At 41.1% G+C, this 22,531-nt stretch overlaps 1 protein-coding gene across 5 annotated transcripts in view; it reads right to left on the reverse strand.

The window, feature by feature from the left end:
* Positions 1-179: 179 nt before the first annotated feature.
* GEMIN5 (gem nuclear organelle associated protein 5) overlaps positions 180-22,531 on the reverse strand; it is a 42,235-nt gene continuing 19,883 nt past the window's right edge. Inside the window, exons 13-28 of one of the 5 annotated variants that reach the window (XM_049874172.1) lie at positions 22,033-22,214; positions 21,328-21,467; positions 20,097-20,268; positions 18,460-18,687; positions 16,419-16,532; positions 15,740-15,862; positions 14,466-14,561; positions 13,538-13,675; positions 12,214-12,361; positions 11,298-11,417; positions 10,607-10,817; positions 9,022-9,273; positions 7,654-7,816; positions 6,347-6,851; positions 5,124-5,220; positions 180-4,563 (exon numbers count right to left, since the gene is read on the reverse strand). In XM_049874172.1, coding sequence (XP_049730129.1) covers positions 4,399-4,563; positions 5,124-5,220; positions 6,347-6,851; positions 7,654-7,816; positions 9,022-9,273; positions 10,607-10,817; positions 11,298-11,417; positions 12,214-12,361; positions 13,538-13,675; positions 14,466-14,561; positions 15,740-15,862; positions 16,419-16,532; positions 18,460-18,687; positions 20,097-20,268; positions 21,328-21,467; positions 22,033-22,214 — 2,854 coding nt within the window. In that variant the 3' untranslated portion in view covers positions 180-4,398. The other 4 variants (XM_049874171.1, XM_049874170.1, XM_049874169.1 and 1 more) reach the window with 4 other exon arrangements.

The following is a 22,531-nucleotide window of genomic DNA, read 5'->3' on the forward strand; positions in this document are numbered from 1 at the left end:
ACACCAATGTTCACTGCAGCACTATTCGCAATAGCCAGAAAGTGGAAACAAATGCTCATCAATGGATGAATGGATAAACAAAAAGTATATATGTAACAGTGGTATACCACTCAGAGAAATGAAGTCTTCATACGTACTACAACAGGGACAGGGCTTGAAGACATTATTGAGTGAAATTAGCCAATGACAAAAAGACATATAACCTCATATAAAAAGGCAAGAACAGGCAGATGTATAGTGACCAAAGTTTATTAGTGGTTACCAGGGGTGTAAGGGGAAAAGAGAGAGTTATTGCTCATGGAGCACTGAGTTCTGGTTTACAGTGATGGAAAAATTACATGGATTAACGGTAAGGGTCGCACAACTAGCAAATATCACTAGGTTTACACCTGTAAAAAATATTGTATTTACAAAAACAAAAAAGCTTCTGAGGCTGCTTATGTGCAACCAATGCCTCACGGGATTTGTTGGATTTCTTGGTTTGGAGGTTTAGGATCATGGTTTCATGGGACATCTTCCCAGTTAATTGGCCTATTACAGTGTTTAGTGTTTCAGTTCTACCTCCTAGTTCGTTATGTAGTGCCTATGGTCTAAAAGCTTGCAAATGGCCATCCAAGGTACAACTGGTCTTTATTCGCCTGGAGCAACTGAGGAGATTCAGGAATACGAAGAAGAAATGCAATGTGTGGCTCCATAACCAACTGCCTCCTTTGCCATGAGACCAAAACTGGATGTGCCCTGTTACCATTACTGAACATTCTGATCAAAGATTCTGTAGAAGTATCCTGATCAAAAGGGGAAGATGCAGAGCAGAATTTCAAATTCTCATGGAATCCAGACATTCTGGAGCCATTGAGGCTGAACGAGCCCTTGAAACTATTGCCCTGAGATGATCTTTAAATCTTAAACCAAGAATAACTTTAAGTCTTTAAACCCAAACCCAACAGTTTGATTCATAAAGAATGTGCCTTGAGCACTGTGCTCTTTTAAGAACTATATGGGATCAAACTGACAACAGAACTTGATAGATAGGAACCTTAAGGGGCAGCGAGTTTATGTTAACATGGGAAGAACAATTCCGAAAAGGGGGATGAGGATGACTAGACAACTTGAAGAATTTAATCAATGTCACTGAATTGTACATGCAGAAACTGTTGATGTATGTTCTGCCGTGTATATTCTTAACAAAAAATAAGTTTTGCTAACTGGAAAAAAAAAAAAAAGAGCCCAAGTCTATTAAAACTGGCAAGAACTTTGGTTTGTGTCCAAGTGCACACAAGGCTATGTGAGGAGCCCTCGTGGCACAGTGGGTAAGAGTTTGGCTGCTAACTGAAAGGTTGGTTGGTTTGAACCCACCAGTGGCTCTGGGGGGGGGAAAGACTTGGCTATCCGCTCCTATAAAGATTAACCCTCCCCCTCCCCCCAAAAAACCTACTGCTGTCAAGTCGATTCTGACTCATAGTGACCCTATAGTACAGAGTAGAACTGCCACATAGGGTTTCCAAGGGGCGCCTGGTGGATTTGAACTGCCGACCTTTTGGTTAACAGCCATAGCGCTTAACCACTGTACCACCGGGGTTTCCCTGTAAAGATTACAGCCTGGGAAACCCTATGGGGCAGTTCTACCCTGTCTTATAGGATTGTTTTGAGCCGGAAGAGACTCAATAGAACACAACAAGGGCTATGTGAGCGGTTATTCTCAGAAAGGAGGTGCTGACGGGTAACCAAGAAAATTCTAACTATTCAGTCCCTCCACACACACTGCCACGTTAAGTGTTCTAACCCAATAAGGTCTAACACCAAGCATAAGCTTAGCCGTCAGCCAGTACTAGTACGAATTAGCTCGGTTTAGATCCTTGAAGTCCAAACTATTAATGAAGAAAATTATTTCCTTTAATTCTCAAGTTTATTTTGGCCCCATTAGACACTCACTAGGTGCTAGGGATTAAAACAGTACATTGAAGACATCATCTCTATCCTCACTGGAATTTATAATGTGTTGCCAAGCAGTAAATAATTCACACATACAATTTGTGAATTTTACTAAAGTATAAGACACTGATGTTACTCAGGTTGAGGTTCAGGGATCGTCTTTTCAGAGAAAGGACATTTAAACTGAGAGCTAAAAGATGAGGATGAGACAGGCTGGCAGAGGAACAGCATGGCTAAAAATTCTGAGGTAAAGAAGGAACTTGGGTTCCAGCAGCCAAGACTGGTGTGGATGGAATCTCCAAGGATGGATGAGTGTTCAAAGGAGTCCAAGAGGCAAAAGCGGCAAACCAGGCAGGGCCTGTGAGCCACATTCAAGATTTTAATCTTTTTTTCCTAAGAGCAATGGGAAACTACTGAAAGTTTCTTAAAGCAGGGAATAAACTGATTTGTAATTTAAAACAGTCACTGCCATGTGGACAAGGTAAGCAAGAGCAGATTCAGAGAGATGTTGGGAGGTGACTGCAGTTATCTGGCTAACAGAAGTTGGTGCTTTGGACTACAGTGAAGGTAGAGGAGAGAGAGAAAATTATACTTTCGGTGGGGGATTAAGGACCAAAAATGATTTTTGGAAGTTTGATTCAACCCCTCAGTGCTTTGGCTCTTTGTAGTTCTCATTTTCCGGTCATTAGGGAGAAATAAATGAGAACCATTCATTCGAATTAGAATAGTTTGAAGACATTATTCAGTATTGGAAAGAGAAGTTTATGAAGAAATAGGCTTGTGTCATTTCTGTTATTCTTACGCTACTGGGTAGTTTTATTGCTTAGCTGTGAAGTAGTAATTCTTGTTCTTATCAAAGCAGTAACAAGGAGTACACACAATTTCTCCACCGAGAGGTAATGATTTCGGTAAATCACAAACCAGTTAAGAGAAGTGCATTTACAGTTTCTAGTTTAATAATACTGCTCTGTGCTCGACTGAAAGGGAATAATTTTTTTTTCCATCTCTGTAGGTGACGCTGTTCGTTTTAACAAAGACTGAGAAATGGTACCCAGTTCTCCATCTAGCTATGCCTATTTACCTTTGCAAACAAGAGGATTCTCCAACCCAATATCAATACATCCTCCTCCTATAGTTAACTGTGTCAAGAACTAGGAGGGTCTAAATTCTACCATATTTCCATTTTAGAGCATAGCACCTTTTTAAACTTGACAGCTAGCTCTAATAAAAAAAATCAGTAAGTCAGATCTTTGAATTTTGCCTCTTAAACCTTTTCCTTCCTAGATAAGAGTTCTTGTTAATGACATTTCATTCGTGCTGTCCACAACAACCCCAACGCTAGTAACTAACTGAAAAATAAACTGGACAGTCAAGCAGAAAAGCCTTCACAATGAATCCCAAAAGAAAACAGTTCAATTACTGAGGAGGAATACTCCCTCTCATACCCACCTGATTTTTACATTCCAGCAACTGGGATAGTACAGAAACATCTGTCTCTGTTCAACTGTTTCAATAACCACAAGAAAGACACACCTCAAGAGAGTGCTCATTAAAAAAAATAAAATAAAAAGGAAAGGATTTATAATTTAGTATTATAGCTCCATTATTCTAAAATTGGAGTCCAGTGATCTGAAAGTAAGCAAAATTAGGAATATGCATTTTTCTTCAAAGAGTGTCTGTGGCATTCATCTAATTCTCAAAGGGTCCTGTGATCCAAAAAAGATTAAGAGCCAGTGACACAGTGCTCTCTTCCTGAGCTGTTTGATCATCGATCATTTCTTATAGAACAGAAAGGATAAGACACATGTGAGCCAGTTATCTGTTCTTCTCAAGCTTTAGTAAATGATTTGTCCAAATAAACAATTACATAAAACAAAACCAAAATTTTGATTGAAAGTTCAGACAGGATAAATAGTCAACATGATAGGTAAAAGGCCTATTTCACATTCAAACTTCAATCTCTGAATGGGTAGAGGGGGAGGACCCATGTTAACAAAAACACAACTAAAAAAATCATACCAATAGCCAAAGAATGCAGCAATTCTATCTCTACCAAGAATGACATGTTTACGATTAGGCAAAATATTTAGAAAGGTAGCTTGTGTTTAAGATAACACTTTGGGTGATTAAAAATGTTTCTCCTCTTTGGGTGAAACCTGCATAAGGCTTTAGAGATGACCAACACTCACTCCACGGGTACCTTCTGAGTAACTACTACTGGCTTTTCACACTCTTTCCTCCAGTAGGAAACCATAATTAAGTCCAAAGAATCCAACTCTATAACCAAGTCAGATTCTGCTCTGTCTGAGGGCAGTGTTGATGCCAACTTGCCCCTCATATATACTGTTTTGGGTAACTGCAAAAGAATCTAGGGATCAGAGTAAATATGTGGCGTAGTGTGACTGCAGAGGTGAAAGGTGCCAAACATTCAGAATTTGGCACAGTTTCTTGAAGGTCCTTGAAAGTTCACGTGCAGGCCTGGCAATGTCTTCTGTAAACTCTAGAGTTGCCGTATTTGTGGAGGAGCTCTTCAGCCTGTTCCTGCATTTCTGGGGTCACACAGCCAGGACACTGGGACCTGATGTGAAGCAGGACGAGGCAACACTCCAGCACATCTGGGAAGGGATAGCTCTGAAAGACGACACAGGATTGAGAAAGGAAGTATTCGCAAAAGAACCGCAAACGCCTGCACAAGACGCATCCATAACAGCAAGATTCCACCTACTGACACTTCTCAGGCACCATCTTATAGGCCCTTTTCTGCCCTTCATCTGTTACTCTAAGGCGAGACAATACTCAAAGCTGGGATGGCTACTGGATGTCCTTCTCAAATGACACAATCTTTTCTAAAGCCCAACTAAGTCAACTCCAAAAAGGATGCTTCTATTGCGGTTAGGCCCACATCCAAACCTAACTGTAACCTATCAGATACATGCTACCACTTTTGGTTTTGCTTCTATCCACACAACTACAAAGTGTTTGGTTTCTCTGAGGTCTAGGACTGCTTGTGTGGCCAGTAATTCTCACATCTGTGCTAACCAAAGGGAACTGGATCCTAACATTTTGAACACACATCTATGTGCAGAGTTCAGTAACTGCACTGAGAAGTGGATGGTCCCTAAGAATTTGGTATACTGAGCTGATAATACAAAAACGTAATGTTTTACCAGATGAACTGCTATAATTCTTACCTTAATACTCTCAGGAAATTTAGCCATTCTCTCATTTGCCTCTGTAAGTCTTTTGGTTAATTCAGGCAGGGAAACTGGTTCATTTTTTTCTTCTTTACTACTAATAAAAAGATAGTATAAGTCATGCCTTCCCCAGGTAATTTTTGTCTTTATTACTATCCTACAAATAAAAATTCTATTGTTACCTGACTCTTTATCTCTGCGTCTTTAAATACAAAGGTCAACAGACAGTAATTTAATGTGATGTGAAATAAAACAAAATTTTCAAAATGCAGTATGACTGCCCATTATATTTTTCCTAATTCCCAGATCTTAGACATACAGTCCTAGTGAGGGATGACTTTCAGAGCATATGACTGAGCAGAGCACAGAGGGCCTGGGTTTCTGGGGGGTAGTTAGACTGAGCCAGTCACTTGCAGATGTACGGATGCACATTTTTCTGGGTAGGGTGTCTTAAGTTTCTCAAAGGGTCCTGTAATCCAAAGGTTAACAACCACTTGGTCAGAGAACTCTTTAGTTTTTCTTGTTATAAAAACCAAGCCTACAGTTGCCTAGAATGTGGCAACTTACTAGACAAGTGACTTCAGTCTCTGATTCATGCTTTCAATGGGAGTATTGTAGGACTAAAAATAGGGGTTTCAAGGTTTCGTAGTTTTATTTTTTTAAGTTAGTAATAATAGCTCTAAGTTTACTGACTGCACTATTTACTATATTCCAGTCCCTGTGCAGAGGGCCATAGTCACGGTAAAAGGCACTCAGCGTAGTAACCAACCAGTAACTGTTAATCACCGTAAAACCCTAGGGCAGAGTGCCAATGGTAAAGCAAGCTCAGCTCTACAGTGATGGGTAATTGGCTCCTGTCCTCCCCTGGCATTCGGATCATCTGCGATCTTCACAGTTCAGTGTGCAGTTTTGCATGTTACCCTTCCTGTCTGCTTTTTGTGGTAGTATAAAACAAACGAAAAACACTATTTCTCAAAACACCTGAGGTAGGGGCTCGTACCCCATTTTACAAATGAGGAAACTATTAAGAACTTGTATGAGGTCACACAGCAAGGCCAGGATTAGAACCCATGTCCAACTCCAAAGCCTGTGCCTTCATCACTACATCATGCTGCTTCCAAATGACCTCATTCAAATCATCATGTACTTATTTTTATCTTGTTATATGACAATTCGGCACAGTATTTTCAATTCCATCTCGTACGTGACTCAGTACTTACCACTGGCTCTGAGGACTAGAGGGGGACCGTTCTCCTTCCTGCTCAGACTCCCTCTTGTCAGGACCATTCCCTGTGGACTCACAGAGCTGATTCTTCTGGTGCTGGCGGATCATTTCTGCCAAGGTCTCCTGGACTTCAGCAATGGTTCTCTGTGAGTTCTGGAGACTGGCATGCCTTTCTGAAAAGAGCTCCTTACAAGCACTCAGCACTCTCTCACTTTCTTCCATGAGTCTCAAGTCATGTTCTGGGGGCCTGCTTAGCTCTAGCTGACAGGAAGCCACAGGGTCAGCTTCTTCAGGGCTGGCATCATCCAACTGCTGGCTGTGCTCAACAGTTTTCCTCCTGTGATCAACACTTACCCAGACACAGGATTCAGGGTAAGGCCTGGAGAGAGACCACCAGAATTCATACAGGCGTCCGTAAAGAAAAAAGGCCTCCAAACTTTTGAAAGCTGCTGTGCCAGAGGCCTGATGGTCACCCAGTTTCTCTCTTAGGTGATCACAGCCTAGGAGAAGAAGAAAACGATTTTGGGTTGTACCTTTCTTTATCTGCCAGAAATCTGGCCTCCTGCCCTCATGTTCTGCTTTCTACCATCTAAGACGCAGATTCCAAAATAAAGGATAGCAGCGTGATCCATGGGACCACATGTCTCCCACCAAAAGCCAGCTGGAGCTACACATTTCCTGACTTCGGACAATGTTCTCACTGCTACAGGCTAGTCATCAGAAAGTATTCCATCTGTCTTAGTGAACTGAATGCTCTGGGGTTATGATCCAAGAGTGCTTCTGAAAAATTCAAAATTATTCTAGTTCAGTGGCTAATCCTGCAGCCCAAGGAATTTTGTTATGTTTCTCCATTCTCTGGAGTCCCTGGTTGGTGTAAACTGTTAATGTGCTCAGCTGCTAGCCAAAAGGTTGGAAGTTCGAGTTCACTCAGAGGCACCTCAGAAGAAAGGGCTGGTGATCCACTTCTGAACAATCAGCCATTGAAACCACAGTTCTACTTTGACACACATGGGGTCACTGTGAGTTGGTGTTGACTCAATGGCAACTGGTGGTCTCCATTCTGACTTATTTGTGACATTACTCTCTCTTTTAAAGTGACTGTGTGCAAAGTATGTAGAAGGCTGTAAGGCAGACAAAAGAAAAGAGCTCAGTTACTGACTATCTCTTGACTTTCTACTAAAATGACCTAACTGGCCAATCTGTTTCTTTTAAGAACCTGTGTGTTCCTGGTGCTGTGCCATCGGGTGGCAGCTATATTGTTTACTAGTGGGCATGCTCCAGGCAGAGGTGGTAGGCCTTTACCCTCAGGAAGAAAGACAGAGTAGACTTCCTGCATGATGGTGAAGTTTCCCGAGTCATAGCTCCGGACCACAGCTCGAAGCAGTGCTTTCACGGCCTCATCCCAGGAGGCCACCTGCTGGCTCAGCAACGCCAAAGTCAAGTCGTGGCAAATGTGAAGCAGGAGCTGGAGGAGGAACCAGGAGTCTCAGTTAAACATCCGCCCAAAGCATGTACTGAGGACACCAGAAATGCTCCTACTAACTGCACCGTTTAGGAAAGGTCTTCCTATCTCCTGCTTTTACTTTCCTATCAGAAACTTTCATATCTAGTTGCACTGGAACGCACATTGTCTGGCGATAAATTCTTCAAGTCACAAAATGCTCGAACATTTGCATTTAAGTAAAACAAAGAATCTGGAACTTTTATAAATGTTGTAATTTTTCTTTTTAGAAACAGGTAATATTTAAAATTTAGTAATTTTAAGTGTGCAACTTAATGAGTTTTGACATACATACATAGTTCTATAACTATCAGCACAACCAAGGCAGAGAATATTTTCATCAACCCCAAATATTCCCATGTGACCCTTGGTAGTCAGCCCCCTCTCCCCAGCCCTAGCAACCATTGATTTTTTGCTACTTTAATTCTGCCCTTTCCAGAATTCATTTAAATGGAATCTTAAGAGTATGCAGTCTTTTGCTTCTTGGTCCTTCCACTCAGTATAATGCTTTTGAAATTCACTGTTGCTGAATCTCAAAGTACTATATACCATTTGAGGAAATCTCATTCCTCAAAAATATAATCATGTCTCCTCTTGTTTTAAAAAGAGAAAGTGGATAAATTGAGGTGTAATAATAGAATGGCTATGGCAGTTAAAATGCATCAACTTGACTTCTTTGTATCAACAGGATAGATCTGACAAACAATGGTCAGTGAATTAAGCAAATCGCAAAATACTACAGCTGATCCGATACAGGGACTGCCTTTGACTGGGACTGAGTGGGGAACAAGAAGGACTTCTACTTTATCTGTCAAGTTGTATTTCTTTCATAACAAATAAGTAAACAATCAATCAACTAACCAACCAATCAAGAAATCCTGTGAAGCAAAAATGTGAACATTTAACTCTGGGTGACGGGTACTTGCTATGTCATTCTCTGTGGTTTTCCATATCTTTAAACTTTTTTTTTTTTTTAAGTGAATCTAAGACTAATCTCAAAGCTAACGGGCTTTAATTCACCTGAAGGGATTTCCCAGGTTGCCTGGACCTGCCTTAGTCTCTTCTGAAGTCCTAACTGGCATTCTGCTTGTTTCCCTATAATATTAGACACAATTAAGGAAGTCTTCCTACTGCGTGACCAATATCCCATGCTGGCGCAGATGCGGTACCTGTCTGGAGGGAGTGTTATTTGTAGCAGATGGGTACTTGATGGTCTGGAGCTTCTGAAATGCTGCCTGATACTGCCCTGGGGCATCAAGGCCAAAGGTGCTCTTCCACACTGCAATCACCCTCTCCTCCAAGGGCCCTTCGGTGGCTGCGCTCCAAGCATGATAAGAGGAGGAGCTTCTGCACTCTGAAAGCTGCCTGTCCTCCAGATGTTTGGACAGTAGCTCGAGAAGGCAAAACACTAGTCTCTGACCCTGGAACCCGACAACAAAGGAGAGGAATTGTTACACAAGAGAAAGGACATCAATCCACGACAATTTAAGCTCCATACAGGCCAGCCACCTAAGATCTGCAGACCAGTGTGGGAAAAGACGAGCTGGATTCGTCAGATTGTCTCTGTGCAAGCTTCAGGCTAGGAAATAAAGAGGTGAAGTATACTGGACAGAAGGAGCTGGAGCAGACAAGCTGAGGAACTCTGAGGGCTGGGGCGCACCTTATGAGTCAAGTCCACGTAGATTTCACAAACAGAGTCAGCTGGAAGAGAACAGAAGCACAGAGAAAAGGCCTGGAAAATCTTTATTTTCGCTGGATTTTTCAGTTGGCATGAGATTCCTTATATACTCCAGAATAATAACAATCTTTTCTCAGGTAAGACTTCCTTGTTCCATACAGCTGACACAGCCCTTATCAGTACAATATTTAGTATAAGGCTATAGCTTTTCTTGCTTTATTACGGATGTGGTTTAAGAGAAAGAATGAAATGCCAATAACCATTCTGAAAATGTTTTTTGGTTGTCGATAAATTAAAATCCCTCCTAGATCTGGTCATTTAATATATAATATACCAAGTGACACTATCTTTGACAGTTCTTCTGTTTTTGCCTCACTTTTATTTGTAGTTCCCAGAAGGCTGCCTCATCACCTAGCATCTTCCTTGGGCTTTGAAAGCTCAGCTAGGAACTGACTTTCGGCCCATTTACTCTACTAGAGACGGAGGAACTTCAGAAAGTTCAGGTTAGAATCCAACAGGTAAAGTCATCTAAAATGGACCAAATGTTTACATGCTCTGGAAACTAAACGAGAGTGCTAATACTTTAAAAACAATCCCAGTTCTGTTGTACGAGAAAAGGCAGTGGTAGATTACTCCTTTTTAACTAGGTGGGAATAAAGCACCATTTTGAGTTCCCCACACTTGTTTACGGCTTCCAGCTGAAGAAGGGGTGCTAGCAGCAGAGCACCATGATTTCTATTAAAGACCAGCTTTTCTTCCTCTTCAAAGAAAATTGTGCCGACGACATCAATGAAGAAATACTCAACTGCCAACCCAGGGTCTGGGCTGACTGAAGCCCATTCATAGATGTTATGCACGAACTGATAAGTGATGGGAAATACCACAAACAAGCACATCACCTTATTCTGAATATGGCAACTGATAAGCCACTGTACTTCCATGGAAGAGTATGGCAGGGCTTGTCGGATACTTATAAGGATATCTGCCAAATTGGCACAGCTTATCCACTTGGAATTCGACTATAGGATTCAAGGCCTTTCCCTCTCAAATATCAGGAGATGAAACAATAGACTGACCTTTAGACTTTCATGGAGTTGCAGGGCTTCCTGGGCTCCCACCCAGTTCCTGGCCAGCAGCAGCTCCTGGGCACATCTGAGAGCCAGCGAAGCAGACAACTCCTCCTCTCCTACGATTGCGGCCAGCTCTGCAGCTGTTCTAAGTGATGCTGCATCCCCCTTTTTGGCCAAAACTTTGGCTGCATCATAGGTGGAAGTGGCCCCTAAGTAGCTATAATACAAAAGAAAACCCCAACAAAGTGTCATAAACCATGTCTTATTCTCTCTCCTCAGAGGGTTGAATCACACTTTTCTGTCTGCTTTGCCTTGTGGGCCTTCCTATGGTCCCGGGTGTGTCACTGGCTCTGCTCCTGTCAAGGCTGTGGCCAGCACAGCTCACCAGAGAGACAACATCATATGAGCTGAAGACGTAATGAACTTCAACATTTGCTGAATCGAACCCAAGCAGACAGCAGTCTCTACCTGTCTTCTTTACCTGGTAAAACATCTTAGTCTGCTACTCAACTTTCCTGAATTATTATGATGATCTATATAAATACCAGTGAGGTAGAGCCTAAGAGTCTAAAGACAGACTTCATAATTTTCTAGCCACTTTATCTCCACCTCTAAGCTTATTACTTTTTTTCTTGCTCTGCTCTTCTTGATAGAAGCTCTTCAATGTTGGGTGCAGCCCTATTTCCCTCTGGCTTACCATTTGGCTGCCATGGCATAATGGCCATCTTTTTCTAGGATGGCTCCCCAGCTGAGGTACAGGTCCTTCAGGACTGGGTCCTCTGGGCGCAGCCGGGCCTTGGCAATGGCAATAGCTTCCCTAGAGGCAAGAACAGAGAATTAACCAAAATGAAAAAGCTCTCTGTGAGGCCTTAGGAGGGGCTGTAACATATGACAAATGGTGCTATTTATGTTGTCGTATGTTCTAATTTCCTATAAAAGACCATATTCTTTAACTACATGGACAATTTAAAAATGCTACGCTCAATTCTTCACCAGGGTCATCAGTTCTTCAAGTATGGTCCATGCACCTCTTGGGTCCCAAGACCCTTTCAGGGGGTTTGTGAGGTCAAAACTATTTTCATAATAATGCTAAGAGGTTATTTGCCTTTTTCACTGTGCAAAAGCAATGGTGGGTAAAACTGGGATCCTACTGGAGGAAAAAAAAAAAAAAAAAGCTAATGTCCTTGAAGAAGCAGTAAAACTTATTAATTTTATTAAATCCCTCAAGCACACATCTTTTTACTCTCCTGTGCGACCGAATGGGAAGAAGGCACAAAATGCTCCTGCTACATTACGAAGCACGATGGTTGTTTCTAGGAAAAATATGCATGATGGAATTGTGAGCTGAACTAGCTGCTTTTCTCATGGAATCTTGTTTTTGCTTGAAAGAATGACTAACAAGCAAAAATTCTTATTCAGAGTCGGGTACTTCGCATTTTCTAAACAATGAACAGAGTAAGCCTATCGCTTTATGGAAAACCACCATTGGTTTTTGTTGTCAACAGTAAAATTTGAGCACTCAAATGAAAACGAGAATTTTGTAAAACTTGCAGCTGCTGCTGTGCGCTGACGGCTTCCCAAGTTATTTACAATTCTGAGCTCTACACACAGACCTGTAGAAATGGTTTGACTTGAGCAGTTCCACAGCTTCATACACTTTATGGATAGAAAGCAGGTGAGAGGCGGCCTTGACATACTGATCCTGGAAACACAGCTGTTTGGCGAAAGCTTCCACGGCCCACAGCCACACATGGTAGCCAGCTAAAAAAAATGACAGATGGTGGTTTAAGAAAAAAAATAAAAGCAGACTTAAAAAAAAAAAAAAAAAAAAAGAGGACAGGAGCACTTGAATGAGAAAATGCCTTGCTTTCATAGCCACTGCATTAAGGACATTTAGATAATAATTTAATAGCCATTGAGCTCTGCCTCCTCCCATCCCTACATTTTGAAACAAACTGTTTGATTATGCAATACATACAGAGTGGCACAAAATTCAAAAGGTACAAAAGGGGGCATGAAGTCGGGATAGTGGTTACCCTTATCCTGATTTGGGGTGAGGGGAGATGGAGGGAGCGTGAGGGGAGCTCTGGGGTGCTGGTTATAAGGCTGTAACCGATTTGTAAAATTCACTGTACACTTGTGATCTGTGCGTTTTCCCCTCTTTCTCTTTCTATAGTATATCTGAATAAAAAGCTAAAAGAACAAAACAAAACAGCAACCAAAAAACACGGAGCACAGCATAAAAAAAGGTTTCCCTGTTATTCTGGTAAGCCCTCCCCCGATCCTGAGCCCAAATTCTTTACATGGAGGCAACCGTTACTACTAATTTCTTCTGAAGTCTTTGCAGATAGTCTACAACCACCCGTATGTCCACACTAATGATGGAGTGTTATATGTTCTGTTGTGCGTCTACATCTTGATTCTTTTCCCTTGCTGTAATTTGGAGCACCATTCCACAGAAGGATACACAGAGCTGCCACATCCTTTTGGCATCTGTAGGGGTTTCCACTGCATGGATGTACATGATCTAACCAGTCCCTTATTGAGGGATTGGTTCTTATAATCTTTTGCTATTACAAATACTGCTGCAATGACAGTCCACGTTTGTCATTCTGCATGTGTGCATATGGATAAATTCCTATAGTTAGAATTGCCAAGTCAAAGGGCATATGTATTTTAAACTTTATTAGAAACGACCAAACTGTCCTACAAGGAGTTTTCACCAATCTTGCCATCCATGTGTGTCAGTGAGCTGTCTTTTTTAGAGAACTGGGGGATGGGGTTCATTGATTTGTTAGCCTACTGCTGCAGAACAGAATTAAGTTTGTATCATAATTGTATTTGCAAGCGATTTTGAGCTCAAGACTAGTACTGCTAAGAACCATCTTTAGTTGATGTATCCTAGAGATGACGGTGCTTTTGTTGAAAAGAACATACCCACTGGTGCCATAGCCACAAGATTGTCCGTCAGTTCCCCTCTTTCTGCTGCGGTCTGGAGAATACCTTTCAGATCTCCTTTCCAAAGCATGAGCTGGTGAAATAACTCAGGGTGGCCATTTTCCAAGTGACCTTTTCCTTTTGGGAAGAGAAACAATATTTGGAAGATACTTCAGAAACATCTTCCAAATGAATGAGAGGAAGGCACTCCTAGTATATGCAGCTACTCACTGATGGGTAAGCCACTGAACAGAGTGACTATGATGGGGCCTGAAGCCCACTCAGTCACCCACCCACTTTCACTTCCACTCAGTTACTCACTCTGAATGAGTATGTATGTATGCTTAGGGCCCTCAACCAGAGGCAAGGGGTGTATGTGAATAAGCAGATCAGGAACTCAAAACCTAGTCAGATGACAAGTAAAACTAGCCATTCCAACACCATGGGATGGCAGCCATAAGAGAGGCATACAGAGTACTGCTGTTGTTGGTAGAAGCCATTGAGTCAATTTCAACTCATGGTAACCCCACGTGTTAAAGTATAACTGTGCTCCATAGGGTTTTCTTGACTGTAATCTTAGCGGAAGCTTATCACTACAGCCCTTTTCTTCCACGGTACCACTGGGTGGGTTTGAAATGCCAACCTTTAGGTTAGCAGTTGAGTACAAACTGTTTGCACCACCTGGGGTCCTGTACAAAGTGTTGTTGCTGTTCTCAGGTGCTGCTGAGTCAGTTCCGACTCGTAGCGACCCTATAGAACAGAGTAGAGCTGCCCCATAGGGTTTCCAAGGAGCAGCTGGTGGATTCAAATTGCTGATCTTTTGGTTAGCAGCTTAACTCTTAACCACTGCTGTACCATGAGGGCTCCACATACAATGTGTTAGGGGAGCATAAAGATGCAGGGGGTTAGTTGACTGGATTTGCCTCACCTTCAACCTCAATCATTTTGTACAGGGTAGACCTGTCTGTGAAAAGCCCCAGGTGAAATCTGTCCTCAAGATCAGTAATCACGTCCTCATTTAGCTCTGTACATTAAGAAACACAAAAAATTAGATGAAGTGATTACACAGGTTACAGTTTTCTGTCCACTTACTTCTGAATAAATGTCCGGAACACCCATTCCGGATACTGAGAAAGAGCATTTTTTACCCTAACAAAGACCCCTGCTGGTTACAAAGGTAGCAAGCTATGAAAACAGTTAAGCTGCAAAATCCAATCTGACAATACAGTTTGTAGTTTGCTCCAAGAAAAGATATAGGGAAAGAGGTAGAATTTTAAAAGCAAACCCAAAATTCAACATGTATTTAAATGTGGTTATAAAAACCAGATAAAGCAAAAAAACCTACTAAGAAACATCCTTAACATTCACTGGGACCTACCAGGAAGGGATTCAATATCCATTCTGTTTTTTAAAAAGCTAACTAATTTTCCAATAAGGGAAATAACATAAAAGTATATGACTAATTGGACAGACTATGGAAAATTATCACCAAGTTCCAAAAACAGGATTGTATGTATTCATAAAAGCATAAACCATCTCTGCAGAGGTAAGGAACTGGTAACACCGTGGCCTCTGGGGAGAAGTAGAGGACTGGGTGTCAGGGTGGGAGAGCACTGTACTCTCTTCGATCTCTTTACACTGTTTAAATTTCATTTTATTATGTGAACCCCTTTTTCAACACATACAATTAAAAAACTCGTATTTGCTCAAATATCGAAAAAAATGGACGCTAAATGAGGGCTTTGAAAAACACAAACTACAAAACTCTCAGTAAACAAAAATTTGTTTCTGAAGTACTTTTTAAAGGAACTATCATATTATGGGTGTATTTCCAAAAAGCAAAGGATTTTTTTCTACATAAAGACACTGTTCAATGGAGAAAAACATTGAAAGTGCCAGTTTATGCTGACAGATTTAAGCCAACGTTCCAATCCTGGCACACAGATGGCTGGAGACAACTAGATTGCTAACAGTAAAAGCAGGGCTCTACATCGCAAAAACACTGAGCAGTGTTGCAGTGGGTCAGAATGGGGAGCGTGGCAGCAGGGTCAGGGTGGGAGGGACATGGCTGGAAAAGAATGAAGAAATACAGACAACAGTCTTGGACATATTTCCCCCATTCATTTGACAAATAAGCAGCTGGAGCTCTTATGTACCAGTCCCCAGAAGACTAAAAATGGGTCAGTAAGTGTATTTTTGTACCTTTGGAATGTTTTGCAGTTGCTAGTATCAAACAGTCCTGATGAAGCTCCTCTTTGGACCTGTGGTCCAGGCTTGTACTCAGTGGAAGCATGGAACGAGCTTTTCTCTTCTTGATTAAGGCTTCTGATAGGGAATAAGAAGTACAGGCAGTGTGACTAAACTGAATGTCCATTGTATGAATGTAACTACTAGGTGGTATTACTGGGTATAGAAAGTTCCTACTCCAATGAAGCAGCTTTCATATTAAATTAGCTGAGGCAACGTTCACAACACATACAGAAATGCCCTTGCAAACATTCACAAAGCAATACCAAGCAATGCAAGGCTACACTTCAAGTGCTAAATAAAAATTTAAAAGCATGATCTCAAATTGCAACATTATCAACCCCAAAACCCCAGTGCCGTTGAGTTGATTCCAACTCATAGCAACCCTACAGGACAGAGTAGAACTGCCCCATAGAGTTTCCAAGGAGCGCCTGGCAGATTCGAACTGCTGACCCTCTGGTTAGCAGCCGTAGCACTTAACCACTATGCCACCAGGAACATAGTCAAAGTACCTTACAAATATTTAAAAACTTAAAAAACAAAAACCAAAAACCACCAAAAAAACTCAGCTTTGAGTTTTCGGTTGCATGTAATAGGATACTTTTAAAAAATATTTTAATAATTAGACACCAACCTGGTTTCTCTTTAGCTGCCTCCTTTTTTGGTAAAGTGACTTTGTTATTAATGATGACTTTGGACTTTTCAAAGCCCAAGGCAACTGAAGAATAGATAATTGGTTCTCTAGAAACTGTCACAGGGGAAAAAGAATAAAAAATGTTTGCGATAAGAACAACGCAGGATCCAGTTCTTTTTCAAAATAAAAGCTACACCAGTCTCAGTGATGTGATTTTGTCTATCACCAAAACAGATGAGATAAAATACCTTGGAAAGGAAGCATGGATGGTCTCCCCTTTCCCACCTCACAAACTCATTGAGTTCCAGGAATCTACAAGTTTAATATTTACAACTCTGACAAGCTGACCTAAGGAAAAGTTATAACACTTTCTAGTCTCCACAGCTTTATACCATACCATAGATAGGCCTGGGAGTACTCAAACTCCACTCAGATTACAAGGCACTTTCTATATATTTAGGCGACAAAGCACTAATTACACATTTATGCAAATAAGGAAAAACTTTACTAGTACAAAATATTATGTGTATTTGATTTGGAGTCACAATCTTGAGCGCACACAACCATAAACTTAAAAAAAAAAGCCGCTGATCTATAGGGGTAAAAAACAGTTTGTGTAATCATTTTGTAATAAAAACGTACTTTGATAAATCTAAAAAACATCCATTAAACTTTTAACTCTTTTTATTTACCCAGACTATGGGTTCAACAGACATCCTTTGGGCTAAAGGAGGTCATGGATACTTCTGTACCAGATATTTTGGCCATTTTAATTATGTTACATCAAAATATTGCTTTAAAAATTAAGCATGAGTTACTGCTTCTACTTCTATTACCTGGTATTTAACTACCCATTTTAATAGGTAACAGGCACCAGAACTTTAAGTATATAAAATAATAACAAAAGTGCTAAAATCTTAGCCAGTAACAGTTTTTTCTCTTCAAACTAGAAACAGGCTGCATTACTGAAATTACCGCTGAAATCCTGAAAATCTGTTTTGTGAGAAATCTGAGAACTGCCACTACAGCTTAACAGACAGGAAGGACCTAATTGCCATTCATAATTTTTTTGGTGAGAAGACAGCAAGACAGGTACAAGCTACAGGTAGGAGGAATAAGAACTTGCAAGTTTCCGAAGTGATGGCAGCTCCTAGGTCAGACATTCATAAGTCGAATGACAGGGACAAACTTTCACACAAAACACAGTTTAAAAAAAAAAAGTTAGGGACAGTAGTTTTCTTTCAATAAAAAAGACTACACGGTCGATGATGTCATATTGTTGAAACTTTTTCCATTTAAGTTTCTGTAGTATACTATCCTAGCTTCACTCTGTCCCACAGTCTTACCCTGTCAAGTAGAGAAAACGTTTTCTCTGCAGAACTTCACTATTGCCATTCCAGTCACCCAGTAGATCCAATAAAAACCCAAACCAGGCCTGCTGCCATCAAGTAGATTATGACTTACAGCGACCCTATAGGACAGAGGAGAACTGTCCCACAGGGTTTCCAAGGAGCCGCTGGTGGATCTGAACTGCTGACCTTTTTTTGGTTAGCAGCCACAATAGCTCTTAACCATTGTGCCATCAGGGCCCCTAGAAAGTATTGATTTTAGAGGCTCAGAGTTTGTTGTCAGGAGGGATCAGTCCCTGGAGGACACTGTGCTTGGCAAAGTACAGGGTCAACAGAAAAGAGGAAGACCCTCAACAAGGTGGACTGACACAGTGGCTGCAACAATGAGCTCAAGCAGAACAACGACTGTAAGGATGGCGCAGGACTGGGCAGTGGTTCCTTCTGTTGTACATAGGGTCGGTTGCTATGAGTTGGAACCAGCTCAACAGCACCTAACAACAACAAATAAAGTTTAAAAACAAAAAACAAAAAAACAGTGCAGCGTCCAAGGGCACCAAAGATACTGTGTTAAGGAGTTAGAAAAATGGTCAGTCAGAGGCACAGAAGTTTCAAATTGGACAAGAGCCTAACTTAGTTTCCTCGACATGACGAAGGAAGCTTAGAGTTAGTAAACACAGGGTTCCACCACACACCCGCTGAAGTGAGGCCGCAGGGCACCTCAGGCTCCTGTGCTTCCTCCTCCCCTTCCTGGTCTGACACTCCATTCTCAACAGGCCCGGAACTCTCCTTTAGGCTCTCTTCTTCATTCCCGTCAAATGACTCCTGCTTTGTGGGCACTCTCAAGGTGGGCTTTTTCTTCTTTTTGGGTTTTGACTTAGGTTGAGAGAGCCTTTTTTTCTCTAATTCAATACTTTTTTTGCCTATAAGAATCACAATTAAAAAAAAAAAAAGAAAAAAAGGATAGACTAAAATTTACATTCTTAGTTTAAAAGCACTTTAGAACATAATCTCTAATATTGCAGTACTTTTTGACAGCATTCTAACCCTTTCGCTTCCTTCCCGATGAATTCCAGAGTTCTAGTATTAAAAGGTTAACATGCCCAACATGACCTTTTTGGGATTTCACTAAATCATAAACACGCTGTTGTAGGCTCGAGGCTGCTGTGTGTGGTCTTGGGCAAACTCGGCAGTTTGGAAGACTATGCCCTTTTGCGAGAGCTGACCTAGTTCTGGTGGTTAGAATCAGAGGAAAAAGTACTGATTTACTCAACTGGTGTCAAAATTGAGTGGAATAGACTGTACTGATCTCTCTTATAGCACTCTACTGTAATGAAGAGATTTTGCTTTTTCCCATTTATTTATGTCCATATGGACTCTTGGATTCCTATTTAAGGTCATGATCCATTATTGTTATTTATTTATTAAAAAAATTTTTGTCCTTTGCTTATTTCTAAATCAACTTTATTGAGATATAACTTAATATAATAAAATACACCCATATCTTAACACTTTGATGCATGTGACAAACGTACAGTTTTGTGACCACCGCCACCACAAACAAGATATAGAGTATTTCCATCACCTCCAAAGCTCCCTCCCTCATGCCTCTTTGTAGAAAGATGCTGCACGCCCCACTCATGCCCCACCAAGTCCTAGGCAATCACTCATCTGCTGTCGCTACAGCTTAGTTTTCTGTTCTAGAACTTTATATAAATGGAACGACAAGGATACAGTCTTTTGTATTGGCTTCTTTTGCTCAGCATGTTTTCTCTGAGATTCATTGATGTTGTGGTGTTCATCTGTAATTACTTCCTCTTTATTGCTGAGTAGAATTCCACTGCTGGCATCACCACGATTTACTGACTGACCTGAGATGGACATCTGGATTGTTTCCAGTTTTTGGCAATTACAGATAAAGCTGCTGCGAACATCCTGAACAAGTCTTTATGTAGACATATCATTTCATTTATTTGGGCAAATTCCTAGTTGTTTAATATGTTGCCTAGTTTTCTAGTTGTTTATAGTGAGTAGGCAAGTCTGTTACCATTCAATCTCTCATAGTCAAAAATGGAATTGTTTCAAATCCAAATTGTACAGATTTGGTCAGTGTGCACCTCTGTAAGTTGGCTTCTTTGTCCTTTTGATATCTGGGTGTTGTTGCTCTCTGGGCCCTCCTAGCTACCTTCCTTGCTTGACCTTCAAACCCCTGCCAGACCACAGCTGCTGTCCTGAACAAATGGCTACTTTGGTTGACTCTGACCAACTCAGTTATTAAGGAAGAAGAAAGGGAGCTGGAAGAGCATTTTACAGGTTCCAGGTTCTGACTGACCTTGAGGAGGCCGGGAATGATTCTGCATGGAAGTGAGCCATTTGTATACACAGAAGTCATCTGCCCCGGAGTAGATGCAGTCTGGATCCAACGGGGACCACTCCACACAAAGCAGTCGTCCTCGGTGTCCTCGGAAATTGCACAGAGGCTCTTCTCGCAGAGTATCCCACACCTAAAACCAAAGGTCACATGGTAGAACAGAAAAGTTTCTGTTACTCTATTGTTTAGGGGTACAAGTTTTTCAATACTTTTACCTTTTGACTCTTATTTCCTCATGTAATTTATAAGTCTCACATAAAAAACAGCAAGTGCTGTTTTTTATGTGAGACTTACATGCTCTGGGATGTAGAGACATTCCTATGGGGATGATTTCATGTGAGCTTCTACTGGTGCCCCATGGATTTCAGTGTTCCAAACCAGTGCTGTATGTTAGTTTTTGGACTGGGAGTTCTGGTATTATGAAGAGAATGCTAACTCAGAGCCTACATGTGTATGCTTACAGTTCTATTTTCTCACAGATGATTCTTATGTCCCCAAGTTCCTGGGCGAATGATCAATTTTCTTGCTATTTCCTGTATTAGTCTACTCTGTTTTACAGAAGCAGCCTTTCACGGCTCCCAGCTTTTGCAGACACCTCAACTACAAGTCAACACTGAGACAGACATTCATCCCAATGTCAGAGCCCCAGTTCCTAAGGTTTTTGTTTCTGATATCCTAAACTCCCACCTCACAGTTCTGGCTTGGCACTTCATCTTTATTTTTTAGAACTCAGAGATTTCTAACTTACCAGTTTATTACTAAAGGTTATTTTTGTTATTTATTAGCCAACACTTCTGTATTTGAATGAAAGAGTACTTCCCACATCAGTGTAGTCCACATAATGATAGTAAGAATGAAATCTTTCTTTTAAAAATGTTAGAATTTAGCTAGTTCCTATCAATCATTTTCCGTTTCATCTAAAGTAAAACCCAATCTTAGCCTGCAAAGGCCCAAACATGTGAAATAGAACAAAAATGTCTTCTATCAATCATTTTCCGTTTCATCTAAAGTAAAACCCAATCTTAGCCTGCAAAGGCCCAAACATGTGAAATAGAACAAAAATGTCTTCTAGAGCCCAAAAAATCCCTTCTGGTAGAGGATACTGGGTAGGGGTAGAGAGGAGGGAAATATGTATATCATTTGGGGAAAACAGTACACGGAGAAGAACCCAAAGGGTTGAACACAATAGTACCTGCGCCGTTCCATCGTAGGAAGCAGATACCAGTCTCCCGTCATGATGTGGGCTCCAAGCCAGGCTGGTAATCTTGGCTGTGTGCCCTGAGAGGGTCCGGTAAGGCTCTGTAATGGTTACTGGAGATTCAGGATTGCTCTCTAAAAGGAAAGGGGAAGATGTTATTGCTATCAGTACCTAAAAAGACGTAGAGGTTCATACAGGATGGTGTTAACATGGCCAAAGATTCTGCTATATGCTTCCTAGGGGACTTTTAACAGGCAATTTTGTCTAGTGGTTAAGAGCATTGGCATTGCTACAGGCACAAGGTAGGCCACAAAAGCCATCAAATGCCACCGAAATGCAAATAATGCCTCTGGATGGCATACCAAGAAGGACATATCATCACTTATATGAGACCACTTTCTCAAACAACTACACAGAAATGCAAACCTCCATACTAACATATACATATATGTAGGTTAAAATCTGGAGAAAACATGCAGCAAACTAGTAACACTGGTTATTATCAAGAAGTGGGCTTATGGGGAAGCTTCATTTTCTAAGTTAACATTTTTATCATATTTGAAAGACTTTTAAAAGTAAGATGAATGTATTACTTTTGACAGCAGAAAAACACATCTATTTTAATGCCAAGAATAAAGTAAAAAAGTATAAAGATTGGAATGGAAAGTAGCTAAATATCCTCCCTGGTATGGAAGTTACCTATGACAGTCCTCAGGTTGTGCACATAAATGACTGCGTTGTTGGACCCAGAGGCCATCAGATAGCTCAGCTCTGGCTGGCTGCCGTGCTCATGATGCCAGCTAATGGCATTCACAAGCTTGTGATGCTGCTGGATGGTGCAGATGAGTTTCAAGTTGGGGACCTGAAATATTTCTATTGATCTAGAGTAAAAAACACAAGACAAGAAAGATGGATGATGAAATTACAGGCCAATGCAAACAGATACGCCCCTCACTCCGTCAGGCAGGGACGAGTGAAATGCAATTGGAAAGATAACCCCATCTGTCATGGCAAAGGACATTCTCCCGTGAAGACCCAGGTCCAAAAGCCTGTTCTCTCAATTATATTCGGCCTTTAAAAATTCTAACAATCTTTGGAAAATGACGTTCATTAGAGACTTGTAATAGAAAGTGCTAAGGAGAAGTTGAAAGTTAAAAGAGAGGAGTTAATGAGTGAATGGCTGAATTAGGACTATGTT

The sequence above is a fragment of the Elephas maximus genome, chromosome 2 (genome assembly GCF_024166365.1).
Source record: "Elephas maximus indicus isolate mEleMax1 chromosome 2, mEleMax1 primary haplotype, whole genome shotgun sequence".
NCBI lineage: Eukaryota > Metazoa > Chordata > Mammalia > Proboscidea > Elephantidae > Elephas > Elephas maximus.